At 41.1% G+C, this 15,386-nt stretch overlaps 1 protein-coding gene across 1 annotated transcript in view; it reads left to right on the forward strand.

The window, feature by feature from the left end:
* Positions 1-15,386, forward strand: part of ARMC8 (armadillo repeat containing 8) — a gene marked incomplete in the record, with an annotated part of 400,143 nt that overhangs the window by 84,922 nt on the left and 299,835 nt on the right. Inside the window, 1 exon segment of the mRNA XM_053698755.1 lies at positions 8,115-8,207. Coding sequence (XP_053554730.1) covers positions 8,115-8,207 — 93 coding nt within the window.

The following is a 15,386-nucleotide window of genomic DNA, read 5'->3' on the forward strand; positions in this document are numbered from 1 at the left end:
GTAGGGCGCTATGGATTAAATCCTGGTCAGCTGACGTGACTTCAAAGTCTAAATTACTCAACATTCCTTTCAAGGGGCAGACCCTATTCGGGCCTGGCTTGAAGGAAATTATTGCTGACATTACTGGAGGCAAGGGTCATACCCTTCCTCAGGACAGGGCCAAATCAAAGGCCAAACAGTCTAATTTTCGTGCCTTTCGAAATTTCAAGGCAGGAGCAGCATCAACTTCCTCCGCTTCAAAACAAGAGGGAACTGTTGCTCATTCCATACAGGCCTGGAAACCTAACCAGTCCTGGAACAAGGGCAAGCAGGCCAGAAAGCCTGCTGCTGCCCCCAAGACAGCATTAAGGAATGGCCCCCTATCCGGAAGCGGATCTAGTGGGGGGCAGACTTTCTCTCTTCGCCCAGGCGTGGGCAAGAGATGTTCAGGATCTCTGGGCGTTGGAGATCATATCTCAGGGATATCTTCTGGACTTCAAAGCTTCTCCTCCACAAGGGAGATTTCATCTTTCAAGGTTATCAGCAAACCAGATAAAGAAAGAGGCATTCCTAAGCTGTGTGCAAGACCTTCTAGTAATGGGAGTGATCCATCCAGTTCCACGGACGGAACAAGGACAGGGGTTTTATTCAAATCTGTTTGTGGTTCCCAAGAAAGAGGGAACCTTCAGACCAATTTTGGATCTAAAGATCTTAAACAAATTCCTCAGAGTTCCATCATTCAAAATGGAAACTATTCGGACCATCCTACCCATGATCCAAGAGGGTCAGTACATGACCACAGTGGATTTAAAGGATGCCTACCTTCACATACCGATTCACAAAGATCATCATCGGTTCCTAAGGTTTGCTTTTCTAGACAGGCATTACCAATTTGTAGCTCTTCCCTTCGGGTTGGCCACAGCCCCGAGAATTTTTACAAAGGTTCTGGGCTCACTTCTGCCGTTTCTAAGACTGCGGGCATAGCGGTGGCTCCTTATCTAGACGACATCCTGATACAGGCGTCAAGCTTTCAAATTGCCAAGTCTCATACAGAGATAGTTCTGGCATTTCTGAGGTCGCATGGGTGGAAAGTGAACGTGGAAAAGAGTTCTCTATCCCCACTCACAAGAGTCTCCTTCCTAGGGACTCTTATAGATTCTGTAGAGATGAAAATTTACCTGACGGAGTCCAGGTTATCAAAACTTCTAAATGCTTGCCGTGTCCTTCATTCCATTCCACGCCCGTCAGTGGCTCAGTGCATGGAAGTAATCGGCTTAATGGTAGCGGCAATGGACATAGTGCCATTTGCGCGCCTGCATCTCAGACCGCTGCAATTATGCATGCTAAGTCAGTGGAATGGGGATTACTCAGATTTGTCCCCTCTACTAAATCTGGATAGAGAGACCAGAGATTCTCTTCTCTGGTGGCTATCTCGGGTCCATCTGTCCAAGGGTATGTCTTTTCGCAGGCCAGATTGGACGATTGTAACAACAGATGCCAGCCTTCTAGGTTGGGGCGCAGTCTGGAACTCCCTGAAGGCTCAGGGATCGTGGACTCGGGAGGAGAAACTCCTCCCAATAAATATTCTGGAGTTGAGAGCAATATTCAATGCTCTTCTAGCTTGGCCTCAGTTAGCAACCCTAAGGTTCATCAGATTTCAGTCGGACAACATCACGACTGTGGCTTACATCAACCATCAAGGGGGAACCAGGAGTTCCCTAGCGATGTTAGAAGTCTCAAAGATAATTCGCTGGGCAGAGTCTCACTCTTGCCACCTGTCAGCGATCCACATCCCAGGCGTAGAGAACTGGGAGGCGGATTTTCTAAGTCGTCAGACTTTTCATCCGGGGGAGTGAGAACTCCATCCGGAGTTGTTTGCTCAACTGGTCCATCGTTGGGGCAAACCAGAATTGGATCTCATGGCATCTCGCCAGAACGCCAAGCTTCCTTGTTACGGATCCAGGTCCAGTGACCCAGAAGCAACGCTGATAGATGCTCTAGCAGCGCCTTGGTTCTTCAACCTGGCTTATGTGTTTCCACCGTTTCCTCTGCTCCCTCGACTGATTGCCAAAATTAAACAGGAGAGAGCATCAGTGATTCTGATAGTGCCTGCGTGGCCACGCAGGACCTGGTATGCAGACCTAGTGTACATGTCATCCTTTCCACCATGGACTCTGCCTCTGAGACAGGACCTTCTAATACAAGGTCCTTTCAATCATCCAAATCTAATTTCTCTGAGACTGACTGCATGTAACATGGATATGTCCACAGCACAATTTGCTTAAAAAGTATCTTTATTGACAAAAGATAGAGCAACGTTTCGTGACTGTTGTCACTTAATCATGCTATAATTTGTTTGTAAAATTTTCTTAGTGTCAGATTTCTAATCAACTTGTTCACATCTAAAAGAGTTGCGAACAAATTGAAATTAGAAGTAGGAACAAAACTAAGGCCTTTATTTAAGACCTTAATTTCAAGGTCAGTTAATATGTAGTCAGAGATGTTAATAACATTATTCATTACTGGTATTTCGTGTAATGTCCCCTCTTTTGACTCCTCTGTGGATATCTGTTGGACCTGGTCTGTTCTATTTTGTCTTGTTCCAAAGTTGGTGTCTGGGGGTACTGGTTCTTTGTTGCCTTTTGGCCCCCCCCGTTTATACCAACTGGGCCTAGACAAAAAACCTTCTCAAATTCATCCACATTGCCAGATTTGGGAGTTGGCACATATTTACTTGCAGTGCCTATATTTTGTGTGGATTTATGTGAAGGTTGGGGTGGTAGTTGTGGTGGGGGTGGCTGTGTAGCTGAAGTTTGGACCAAGATCGATTTAATTTTAGGTTTAACTGCAGCTTCTGGTGTGTCATATGTGGGTTCTAGGGAAGGTGGTGCAGACTGAGTTTTTTCTAGGTGTGACTGTTCTTCCTCACCTGAACTTTGGAACTCATCTGTTGATTCTGCTTCACTTTCGCTGAACCTCACTCTTCTATTATCATACTGGTAGTAATTTCTGCCTCTTCTCCCCCTCCCTCTACCCCTTCTGCCTCTATTACCTCTGGGGTATGGTTGGTAACTTCTAGATAAAGACTTGTCCCTCCTATGCCACACATACACTCTGTTCAAGTCATAGTCATTCTGGTCCCTGATGTACTTCCTATGTTTAATCTCTAGTAATAGCTTTTTGGCTTCAGATATACTTTCTGATAAAATTTTATCAAATTTAAGATAATCTTCAAAATCTCTTCTTTTGTTCAATTCTGACTGTGTTAGACCTATCTGGACTAATATTTCCTTTAGTAAAATCGATTTAAATTCAACAATTAGTAATATTAATTTCAAAGAACAGTCCGACAGGGTCTGATTCCAGCGTGTAATAAACTCCTTGTCTTCTGTAATGAAGGTCGGGAATTTGTTTAAACGAAGCCCTCTGGGTATCATTTCCATTTCATGATATTTCATGAGTATTTGTATGTCACATTTTGTCTTTAGTTCCCTTTTGAGGAGTAGCTCCATGTCGTCAAATAAAGTGCTTAATGTCAGTTGTGATTTATCTGTGGTAAATATTTTGTCCAGTTCAATATCAGTTCCCTTCCTTTCTGTCGATGGTTTGAGCGAGAATAATTCACATATTTCTTCTAAGTCAGTCATGTTGAAGAGATGAATATCACACAAACTAACAAAGTCTCTTTCTTATTAATTATATTTATATTGTGCTTAATGCGTGCAATACTTGTGCACAGCTTGGGGTGCTAATGTTTGACAGTTGCTTGAGACACGCTCTTTGTTGTGTCTTATATTTATGTGTATGTAGCCAAAACAATTCAGAAATCAAGTGCTCTCGGGAGGTAAAACACTTGTAATCAAGTGCTGTTCACTTAAAGTCCCTGTTGTCTCATATCGAGGAGTTTAGGGGAAGCCAAAAACCCCTTGGTAACAAACGTTAAAATACAGTGAGGTTCTCCTGTTCATATGAGGTACAAGGGATGACACCTTTAAAGTTCGTATACACTCAGTCAATAGAAAGCGGTTATGCTACAGGACTAGGCAAACAGTTCACAATTCACAATTAAAGCTTATTCATTCAAGCTCATATTTGTATTTACATCGTACTCACAAATTGGATACTTCAGCGTTCGGTCCTGGGGGAACAAGTCTCACTCTTCCACTGCAGTGTCTACGGTCATGACCGTTTGTTCCCCTGTTCGAACACGCTGGAAACTTCTCTGCGTGTGAGTATGCGAGTGCGTCCTGGCTTCCCGCGGCGTCTGACGTCACTGAGTGGTTCCGTCTCTGGAAATCTGTACGATAGGCAAAAGGTGTCAATTCCCGGAGTGTAGGCCAGATGTCCCGGTAGGCTTATGGAACTTGGAAACAAGGAAATGAAGGAATCCGGCACTTCTTGAAATCTTTAAGAGCACACAGTTTTTATTGGCAGGTAAAAAGGAAAAGCAAAAGTAGTACATAGCAGCCCCAGCAATTTAGTCATTGCGGCACAGCAAACAAAAAGTTAGCATGGATGGTGGTCACTAGAGCTGACGCGTTTCGGCATCCCCCGCCGTAGTCATAGCATGGATAGTGACCATCATCCTCAAGTTTAAAAAGGGCACTCTTTCACCTCATTGGTTTAAAAGTTAAACACACCTCCAATGTATACTAATAGCAATGTTTCTTAATTGTTACATTTCAATACCTAATGTGTGGCAATGCACTAGATAGAGACTTTGTGTGGAGTATTAATTACTTGTTAGAATGTGGACTTGGGCAATAATGAGATTAAGTTATGTTAATAATTGTAATTTGACAATGTTCTGCTAAATAATATGTTATATATTTGTCTGCTTTTAAATAAGACTGTTTAACTTTTGAAAGAATTTTTATTTTTCTATTAATGTTACCTGATAAATTTATTTCTCTTGTAGTGTATCCAGTCCACGGCCCGCCCTGTCCTTTTAAGGCAGGTCTAAATTTTAATTAAACTACAGTCACCACTGCACCCTATGGTTTCTCCTTTCTCGTCTTGTTTCGGTCGAATGACTGGATATGGCAGTGAGGGGAGGAGCTATATAGCAGCTCTGCTGTGGGTGATCCTCTTGCAACTTCCTGTTGGGAAGGAGAATATCCCACAAGTAATGGATGATCCGTGGACTGGATACACTACAAGAGAAATAAATTTATCAGGTAAGCATAAATTATGTTTTTTGCCTAGACTGTCCCTTTAAAGGACCAGTTAACACAGTAGATTTGCATATTCAACAAATGGAAGATAACAAGACAATGCAATAGCACTTAGTCTGAACTTCAAATGAGTAGTAGTGTCTTTTTCCACTCCCCTTGTACCATGTGACAGCCATCAGCCAATCACAAATGCATACACGTACCATGTGACAGCCATCAGCCATTCACAAATGCATACACACTTATTCTTGCACATGCTCAGTAGGAGCTGGTGACTCAAAAAGTTTAAATATAAAAAGACTGTGCACATTTAGTTAATGGAAGTAAATTGGAAAGTTGTTTAAAATTGCATGCTCTATCTAAATAATGAAAGTTTAATTTTGATTGAGGGTCCCTTTAAAGGGATACTAAACCCAATTGTTTTCTTTAATGATTCCTTCCGATAGAACATGCAATTTTTTTATTTTTTTTAATTATCTTTATTTTTGTGTGTCACAAACAGGAAGAACAGAACATTTCATACTCAACATGATCACATCAACACAAAATTACAACATAGCTTGTAGTTCTTGATAATAGGCTGAGTTCACTTCTTCTTCATCTGTAGTAATGCAATTGAAAATGTCATTGAGAAATACAGTTCTTTCAATATATAGTATAGAAGCCTGTGAACCTAGGTTCAGTCTTCCTGTAGGACACAATTTTTTAAACATAAACATAAAACCAACAATATTACCCTAAACAACCTTCGCCAACTCGGATTGCTTCACCTCTCCTCCCATCTCTCACAATTCCTAATGTAGTCTAGTTCCATTCCCCTCTGATTAGCTTCAAGTATGTAGTCTGAATGTTTGAATGGTGCTATAATCATGTTTCTTAGAGTCTCTGGGAGTGTGTGGATGAAGGGTTCCCACTTTGTGATAAAGGATTTCACTCTCTTAGTCATGTCTCCCAACCCATCTGACTGCTCAATAAACAATTGGTTAAGGAGTGCCTGTTTCAACTGTGCTACAGTAGGCGGATTACGTTTGATCCAATTTTGGAAGATTAAGCGTCTCGCTACCAGAACTATGTTGGTCATGAATATCTTAAAATCTCTCGGAACTTCTCTAAAGTCTAGCAGTATGATATTTTTAAACGTCAGGTCGTGGGTGCGTGTGTGCATACTAAGGTTTGCCCAGTACGTTGTCGTTTTCCAGAATTTAACTATCTTAGGGCATTTCCACATCATATGTTTAATGCCTGCTTCCCTCTTACCACACTTTGGGCATTTGTCCTCCCTATCTGTTTTCCACTTCTGGTATTTCCTAGGAGTTATATAGCTGTCGTGTATGAGTTTGAAATGTGATTCTCTCATCTCTGATGAAAGAGTAGCTCGTTTAACTTTAAGAATGCTTTCCTCTATCTCCTTACTAGAGATCTGCTCATCCAATAAGGAGCTCCAGACCTCGGCAATTTTATTCACGCATGATGAGTTCCCCCCTCTATTCAAGCTCTTGTAGAGCGGAGAAATGGACGTATTACCTTGTTCTGCTAGGTGTACAATGTGCAGAATCTGCGCCTGTTCCACTAGAACATGCAATTTTAACAAATTTCTAATTTACTCCTTTTATCAATTTTTCTTCATTCTCTTGCTATCTTTATTTAAAAAGCAGGAATGTGAAGCTTAAGAGCCAGCCCATTTTTGGTTCAGAACCTGGGTTATGCTTGCTTATTGGTGGCTAAATGTGGCCACCAATAAGCAAGTGCTATCCAGGGTTCTGAACCTAAAATGGTCTGACACCTAAGCTTTACATTCCTGCGTTTTAAATAAAGATAGCCAAAGAACGTAGAAAAATTGAAAAAAGGAGTATATTAGAAAGTTCATGCTCTATCTGAATCATGAAAGAAAACATTTGGGTTTAGTATCCCTTTAAGGATGTCTGAAGTTCTTTGCATTGCAAGAGTGTTTTGGTTTCCAAAGATTGTTTAATACATCTTCTCGTTAACCCCCCCCCACTTTTTTCCTAGTCTCAGAAGCATGCTTTTTAATTTAGAAAGCATTTTGTATTTTTGTTTATCAGAGTGATGCATTGTGGAAAACATTGTTTATAGTTTTCTTATTTGTTCTCTTGTTCTGCCTCATATATCGGCATTTCTACCTAAATAAATGCTATTATTTTAGCTTGCACAAGGGTCAGTATCTGCTGACAACGTGTTGCGGTTACGCAGCTTTTTGTTGTACTAATCCAGACAGAGGCACAATTGGGACATCCATTGATTATCCTATTTACTCTTCTTTCCTCTTTGCTATTTGTACCTGTCAATGGTATTTATGCCAATCATAAACTGTAGAGAGAGTCTTCTCCCCATTTTTGATCAGTTATGCAATAGTAATTAGAAAAAGATAAATAACATTGAGATGCTTGATTAGTTTAATGTAAGTTTATTTTCTCCCCAAATTCACTGTACCTAGATGGCAATATATGCAGACTAGTAGTTTGAGCAGTAGGTGTCTAACATCCATTTAGATTGATAGACTTTCTTACTTTTTTGTGATCATTATTAGTCTTGTAAAACAAAGAAATGTATGCTGGTACTAAAGTACTGTTAATGTTTTAGATCATTAAAATGTATTAAATTATATAAAATGTTAACTATTGTTTCAATCTTTAGTTTTTCTTCCCTCATTACCTTTTATATGGCACAGCCAATTTTAATAACTTGCAAAAGAAAAATATGTTCTTCCTTAATTGTCCACAACCAGAGTTTGAGCATTAGGTAATGTCTGGAGTGACTAGAAATTTACAATAGTAAAACGAATTATTTCAGTATTCTTACGCAAGCAATGGTTTTACATTCAGTATTCTAATAACAACAGTATTGTGTTTTTAACTTTTGTTTTTTATTTAAGGGAATATAAATGGAGGAGTTTTGACCTTAATCTCATGATACCTTTTTTTTTTTTTTAAATATTTGAAGGATGCTACAGTTATTCCGCACCTGATGTTGTTGCTTGGCAGATCTCTGTATGCTCAGGAATATATCTGTCAGATATTCGCACACTGTTGCAAGGTAAATTTGATCATGCCGAACAACTATGACACATTTACCCAAAATTCTTATCTGCTTCAATTGATTTTTTAAAATTCATTGTAGGCAACATGTTTTCTTTCTTATAAATGAATTATATTTAATACACCCATTTGGTTTATTTCTCTTGTTAGGTGTATCCAGTCCACTGATCATCCATTACTTGTGGGATATTCTCCTTCCCAACAGGAAGTTGCAAGAGGATCACCCACAGTAGAGCTGCTATATAGCTCCTCCCCTAACTGCCATATCTAGTCATTCTCTTGCAAGCTCTCAACATAGCTGGAGGTAGTTAGAGGAAAGTTGTAAAATATAGTTAGTTTTTTCTTCAATTAAAAGTTTATTGTTTTTAAATGGTACCGGAGTGTACTGTTTTTATCTCAGGCAGCATTTAGAAGAAGAATCTGCCTGCGTTTTTCTATGATCTTAGCAGAAGTAACTAAGATCCACTGCCGTTCTCACATATGTCTGAGGAGTGAGGTAACTTCAGAGGGAGAATGGCGTGCAGGGTATCCTGCAATAAGGTATGTGCAGTTAAGTTTTTCTAGGGATGGAATTTGCTAGAAAATGCTGCTGATACCGGATTAATGTAAGTTAAAGCCTAAATACAGTGATTTAATAGCGACTAGTATCAGGCTTGCTATCAGAGGTATATACTCTGATTAATGTGCAATATAAAACGTTTGCTGGCATGTTAAATCATTTTTATATATGCTTTGGTGATAAAACTTATTGGGGCCTAGTTTTTTCCACATGGCTGGCTTTATTTTTGCCTAGAAACAGTTTCCTGAGGCTTTCCACTGTTATAGTATAAAAGTTACAGTTGGTGCAGTTAAAATTACAAACTGTGACATTCAGCTTCCCTCAGCAGTCCCCTGCATGCTATAGGACATCTCTGAAGGGCTCAAAAGGCTTCAAAAGTAGGAGCTGTGGCAGTTGTTATGACTGTTTAAAAAACATATTTTTCGTTTTGTTAATCTGTTTTTTGTATTAAGGGGTTAATCATCCATTTGCAAGTGGGTGCAATGCTCTGCTAACTTGTTACATACACTGTAAAAAGTTTGTTAGTTTAACTGCCTTTTTTCACTGTTATTTCAAATTTTGGCAACATTTGTTTCTCTTAAAGGCACAGTAACATTTTTTTATATTGCTTGTTAACTTGATTTAAAGTGTTTTCCAAGCTTGCTAGTCTCATTGCTAGTCTGTATAAACATGTCTGACATAGAGGAAACTCCTTGTTCATTATGTTTAAAAGCCATGGTGGAACCCCATAGGAGAATGTGTACTAAATGTATTGACTTCACTTTAAACAATAAAGATCAGCTGTTATCTTTAAAAGAATTATCACCAGAGGATTCTGACGAGGGGGAAGTTATGCCGACTAACTCTCCCCACGTGTCGGACCCTTTGACTCCCGCTCAAGGGACTCACGCTAAAATGGTGCCAAGTACATCAAAGACGCCCATAGCGATTACTTTGCAGGACATGGCGGCAATCATGGATAATACCCTGTCAGTGGTATTAGCCAGACTGCCTGAATTCAGAGGAAAGCGCGATAGCTCTGGGGTTAGACGTAATACAGAGCGCGCAGATGTTTTAAGGCCCATGTCTGATACTGCGTCACAATATGCAGAAGCTGAGGAAGAGCTTCAGTCTGTGGGTGATGTCTCTGACTCGGGGAAACCTGATTCAGATATGTCTACTTTTAAAGTTAAGCTTGAGAACCTCCGGGTGTTGCTTGGAGAGGTTTTAGCTGCTCTGAATGACTGTGACACAATTGCAGTGCCAGAGAAATTGTGTAGACTGGATAAATACTACGTGGTGCCGGTGTGTACTGACGTTTTTCCAATACCTAAAAGGTTTACAGAAATTATTACTAAGGAGTGGGACAGACCCGGTGTGCTGTTTCCCCCCCCTCCTATTTTTAGAAAAATGTTTCCAATAGACGCCACCACACGGGACTTATGGCAGACGGTCCCTAAGGTGGAGGGAGCAGTTTCTACTTTAGCAAAGCGTACCACTATCCCTGTCGAGGACAGTTGTGCTTTTTCAGATCCAATGGATAAAAAATTAGGTTACCTTAAGAAAATGTTTATTCAACAAGGTTTTATCCTGCAGCCCCTTGCATGCATTGCTCCTGTCACTGCTGCTGCAGCGTTCTGGTTTAAGTCTCTGGAAGAGGCCTTTCAGACAGCTACTCCATTGACTGAAATACTTGACAAGCTTAGAACACTTAAGCTAGCTAATTCTTTTGTTTCTGATGCCATTGTTCATTTGACTAAACTAACGGCTAGGAATTCTGGATTCGCCATCCAGGCGCGTAGGGCGCTATGGCTTAAATCTTGGTCAGCTTACGTGACTTCAAAGTCTAAATTACTTAACATTCCCTTCAAGGGGCAGACCCTATTCGGGCCTGGTTTGAAGGAAATTATTGCTGACATTACTGGAGGTAAGGGTCATACCCTTCCTCAGGACAGGGCCAAATCAAGGGCCAAACAGTCTAATTTTCGTGCCTTTCAAAACTTCAAGGCAGGTGCAGCATCAACTTCCTCTGCTACAAAACAAGAGGGAACTTTTGCGCAATCCAAGCCGGCCTGGAAATCTAACCAGGCCTGGAGCAAAGGCAAGCAGGCCAGAAAGCCTGCTGCTGCCTCTAAGACAGCATGAAGGAACGGCCCCCTATCCGGCAACGGATCTAGTATGGGGCAGACTTTCTCTCTTTGCCCAGGCTTGGGCAAGAGATGTTCAGGATCCCTGGGCGTTGGAGATCATATCTCAGGGATATCTTCTGGACTTCAAAACTTCCCCCCCACAAGGGAGATTTCACCTTTCGAGATTATCTGTAAACCAGATAAAGAAAGAGGCATTCTTACGCTGTGTGCAAGACCTCCTAATAATGGGAGTGATCCATCCAGTTCCACAGATGGGACAAGGACAGGGATTTTATTCAAATCTGTTTGTGGTTCCCAAAAAAGAGGGAAGCTTCAGACCAATTTTGGATCTAAAGATCTTAAAATTCCTCAGAGTTCCATCGTTCAAAATGGAAACTATTCGGACAATCCTACCTATGATCCAGGAGGGTCAGTACATGACCACAGTGGATTTGAAGGATGCTTACCTTCACATACCGATTCACAAAGATCATCATCGGTTCCTAAGGTTTGCCTTTCTAGACAGGCATTACCAGTTTGTGGCTCTTCCCTTCGGGTTAGCTACAGCCCCAAGAATTTTTACAAAGGTTCTGGGGTCTCTTCTGGCGGTCCTAAGACCACGGGGCATAGCAGTGGCCCCTTATCTAGACGACATCCTGATACAGGCGTCAAACTTCCAAATTGCCAAATCTCATACGGACATAGTGTTGGCATTTCTGAGGTCGCATGGGTGGAAAGTGAACGAGGGAAAGAGTTCTCTATCACCCCTCACAAGGGTTTCCTTCCTAGGAACTCTGATAGATTCTGTAGAAATGAAAATGTACCTGACGGAGTCCAGGTTATCAAAGCTTCTAAATTCCTGCCGTGTTCTTCACTACATTCCGCACCCTTCGGTGGCTCAGTGCATGGAAGTGATCGGCTTAATGGTAGCGGCGATGGACATAGTGCCATTTGCGCGCCTACATCTCAGACCGCTGCAATTATGCATGCTCAGTCAGTGGAATGGGGATTACACAGATTTGTCCCCTCTGCTAAATTTGGATCAAGAGACCAGAGATTCTCTTCTCTGGTGGCTATCTCGTGTCCATCTGTCCAAAGGTATGACCTTTCGCAGGCCAGATTGGACAATTGTAACAACAGATGCCAGCCTTCTAGGTTGGGGTGCAGTCTGGAATTCCCTGAAGGCTCAGGGATCGTGGACTCAGGAGGAGAAACTCCTCCCAATAAATATTCTGGAGTTAAGAGCAATATTCAATGCTCTTCTAGCTTGGCCTCAGTTAGCAACCCTGAGGTTCATCAGATTTCAGTCGGACAACATCATGACTGTGGCTTACATCAACCATCAAGGGGGGACCAGGAGCTCCCTAGCGATGTTAGAAGTCTCCAAGATAATTCGCTGGGCAGAGACTCACTCTTGCCATCTATCAGCGATCCATATCCCAGGTGTAGAGGACTGGGAGGCGGATTTTCTAAGTCGTCAGACTTTTCATCCGGGGGAGTGGGAACTCCATCCCGGAGGTGTTTGCTCAATTGGTTCATCATTGGGGCACACCAGAATTGGATCTCATGGCGTCTCGCCAGAACGCCAAGCTTCCTTGTTACGGATCCAGGTCCCCAGAAGCGACGCTGATAGATGCTCTAGCCGCACTGTGGTTCTTCAACCTGGCTTATGTGTTTCCACCGTTTCCTCTGCTCCCTCGACTGATTGCCAAAATCAAACAGGAGAGAGCATCAGTGATCTTGATCGCGCCTGCATGGCCACGCAGGACCTGGTATGCAGACCTGGTGGACATGTCATCCTTTCCACCTTGGCCTCTGCCTCTGAGACAAGACCTTCTACTACAAGGTCCTTTCAATCATCCAAATCTAATTTCTCTGAGACTGACTGCCTGGAGATTGAACGCTTGATTTTATCAAGGCGTGGCTTCTCCGAGTCAGCCATTGATACCTTAATACAGGCACGAAAGCCTGTAACCAGGAAAATCTACCATAAGATATGGCGCAAATATCTTCATTGGTGTGAATCCAAGAATTACTCATGGAGTAAGGTTAGGATTCCTATGATATTGTCCTTTCTCCAAGAGGGTTTGGATAAAGGATTATCAGCTAGTTCTTTAAAGGGACAGATTTCTGCTCTGTCTATCCTTTTGCACAAGCGTCTGGCAGAGGTTCCAGATGTCCAGGCATTTTGTCAGGCTTTGGTTAGAATTAAGCCTGTGTTTAAACCTGTTGCTCCTCCATGGCACTTAAACTTGATTCTTAAGGTTCTTCAAGGAGTTCCGTTTGAACCCCTTCATTCCATTGATATCAAACTTTTATCTTGGAAAGTTCTGTTTTTGATGGCTATTTCCTCGGCTCGTAGAGTCTCTGAGTTATCAGCTTTACAATGTGATTCTCCTTATCTGATTTTCCATACAGATAAAGTAGTTCTGCGTACAAAACCTGGGTTTTTACCTAAGGTAGTTTCCAACAAGAATATCAATCAAGAGATTGTTGTTCCATCATTGTGTCCTAATCCTTCTTCAAAGAAGGAACGTCTTTTACATCATTTGGACGTAGTCCGTGCTTTAAAGTTTTACTTACAAGCGACTAAAGATTTTCGTCAAACATCTTCCCTGTTTGTTGTTTACTCTGGACAGAGGAGAGGTCAAAAGGCTTCGGCAACCTCTCTTTCTTTTTGGCTTCGGAGCGTAATCTGCTTAGCCTATGAGACTGCTGGACAGCAGCCCCCTGAAAGGATTACAGCTTATTCTACTAGAGCTGTGGCTTCCACCTGGGCCTTTAAAAATGAGGCTTCTGTTGAACAGATTTGCAAAGCGTAGACTTGGTCTTCGCTTCATACCTTTTCAAAATTTTACAAATTTGATACTTTTGCTTCTTCGGAGGCTATTTTTGGGAGAAAGGTTCTACAGGCAGTGGTCCCTTCCGTTTAAGTACCTGCCTTGTCCCTCCCTTCATCCGTGTACTTTAGCTTTGGTATTGGTATCCCACAAGTAATGGATGATCCGTGGACTGGATACACCTAACAAGAGAAAACATAATTTATGCTTACCTGATAAATTTATTTCTCTTGTGGTGTATCCAGTCCACGGCCCGCCCTATCCTTTTAAGGCAGGTCTAAATTTTAAACTACAGTCACTACTGCACCCTATGGTTTCTCCTTTCTCGGCTAGTTTCGGTCGAATGACTGGATATGGCAGTGAGGGGAGGAGCTGTATAGCAGCTCTGCTGTGGGTGATCCTCTTGCAACTTCCTGTTGGGAAGGAGAATATCCCACAAGTAATGGATGATCCGTGGACTGGATACACTACAAGAGAAATAAATTTATCAGGTAAGCATAAATTATGTTTTTTAATACTAATAATAATGGTAGTTTGCATTTGGCATGCTACAGTCTTAGCGCTTTATTGCAGACTTCAGAAGACACATTATTAGTTTAACAGAGTACAGTTAAGTGCGATTAGTGTCCCATGATCTCATAGTAAATAAACATTTTCTGTAAATCATCAGAGATTTTTAGCTAGCATATCTAAACATTATCGCAAAAAAAGTACACCATTTCAAAGCCATAGGGGGAGACAGATAGCTATAGAGAGGCTTTCGGGAGAGCATCAATCAGAGTTGGGCTATGTAATAAAAAAAATAAAAAACATTATTTTTAAGAATTTTCTGAAGCACTGATCAACCCTATTATAAAACATAAAAAATGGTGGAACATCACTTAGCTTGCAGGCTGTGCATTTCTGTGAGGTATCCATGAAAGTTTGTCCATAGTCATTATTAGGTACTAAGAGGCCAGTTATGAAGGAGGTAAGATGTTCCACAGCTAGGATAGGAGAAAATATCTATATGTCAGCTATTTCTTGTTAACTCCAAAATATCTGCTGTATTTGGTGGAATTGTGCACAGAATGCAATGCATAAAGTCGTGTCATAAGTCATATGAAAATACATTAAGAACACAGCAAAGTGTTCTCTGGCTGGATAAGACCAGAAGTGAACATGGTGCCCTAAATACAAAATGATAAACTCTTGCAAAGCTAGTAGTGTTTTTCTTTTGAAGAACAACAACTCAAGAAAAAATAAACACTATTTAAAGGGACATTAAACCCATTTTTTTTTCTTTCATGATTTAGTAAGAGCATGCAATTTTAAACAACTTTCTAATATACTTCTATTATCTAATTTGCTTCATTCTCTTGATACCCTTTGCTTAAAAGCATATCTAGATAGGCCCAGAAGCTGCTGATTGGTGGCTGCACATAGACACCTTGTGTGATTGGCTCACCCATGTGCATTGCTATTTCTTAAACAAAGGATATCTAAAGAATGAAGCAAAGTAGATAATATAAGTAAATTGGAATGTTGTTTAAAATTGTATTATCTATATGAATAAGGAAAGAAAAAATGTTTGGTTTAATGTCCCTTTAATTGGGTGGTAAGAACTTTTATTTATCAGTTGCTGGTTGTCTGTTAAAGCAAAGACCTGTCTGCTTTGACCTTGGCAAAAG

This window comes from Bombina bombina, chromosome 1, assembly GCF_027579735.1.
Source record: "Bombina bombina isolate aBomBom1 chromosome 1, aBomBom1.pri, whole genome shotgun sequence".
NCBI classification, from domain to species: Eukaryota; Metazoa; Chordata; class Amphibia; order Anura; family Bombinatoridae; genus Bombina; species Bombina bombina.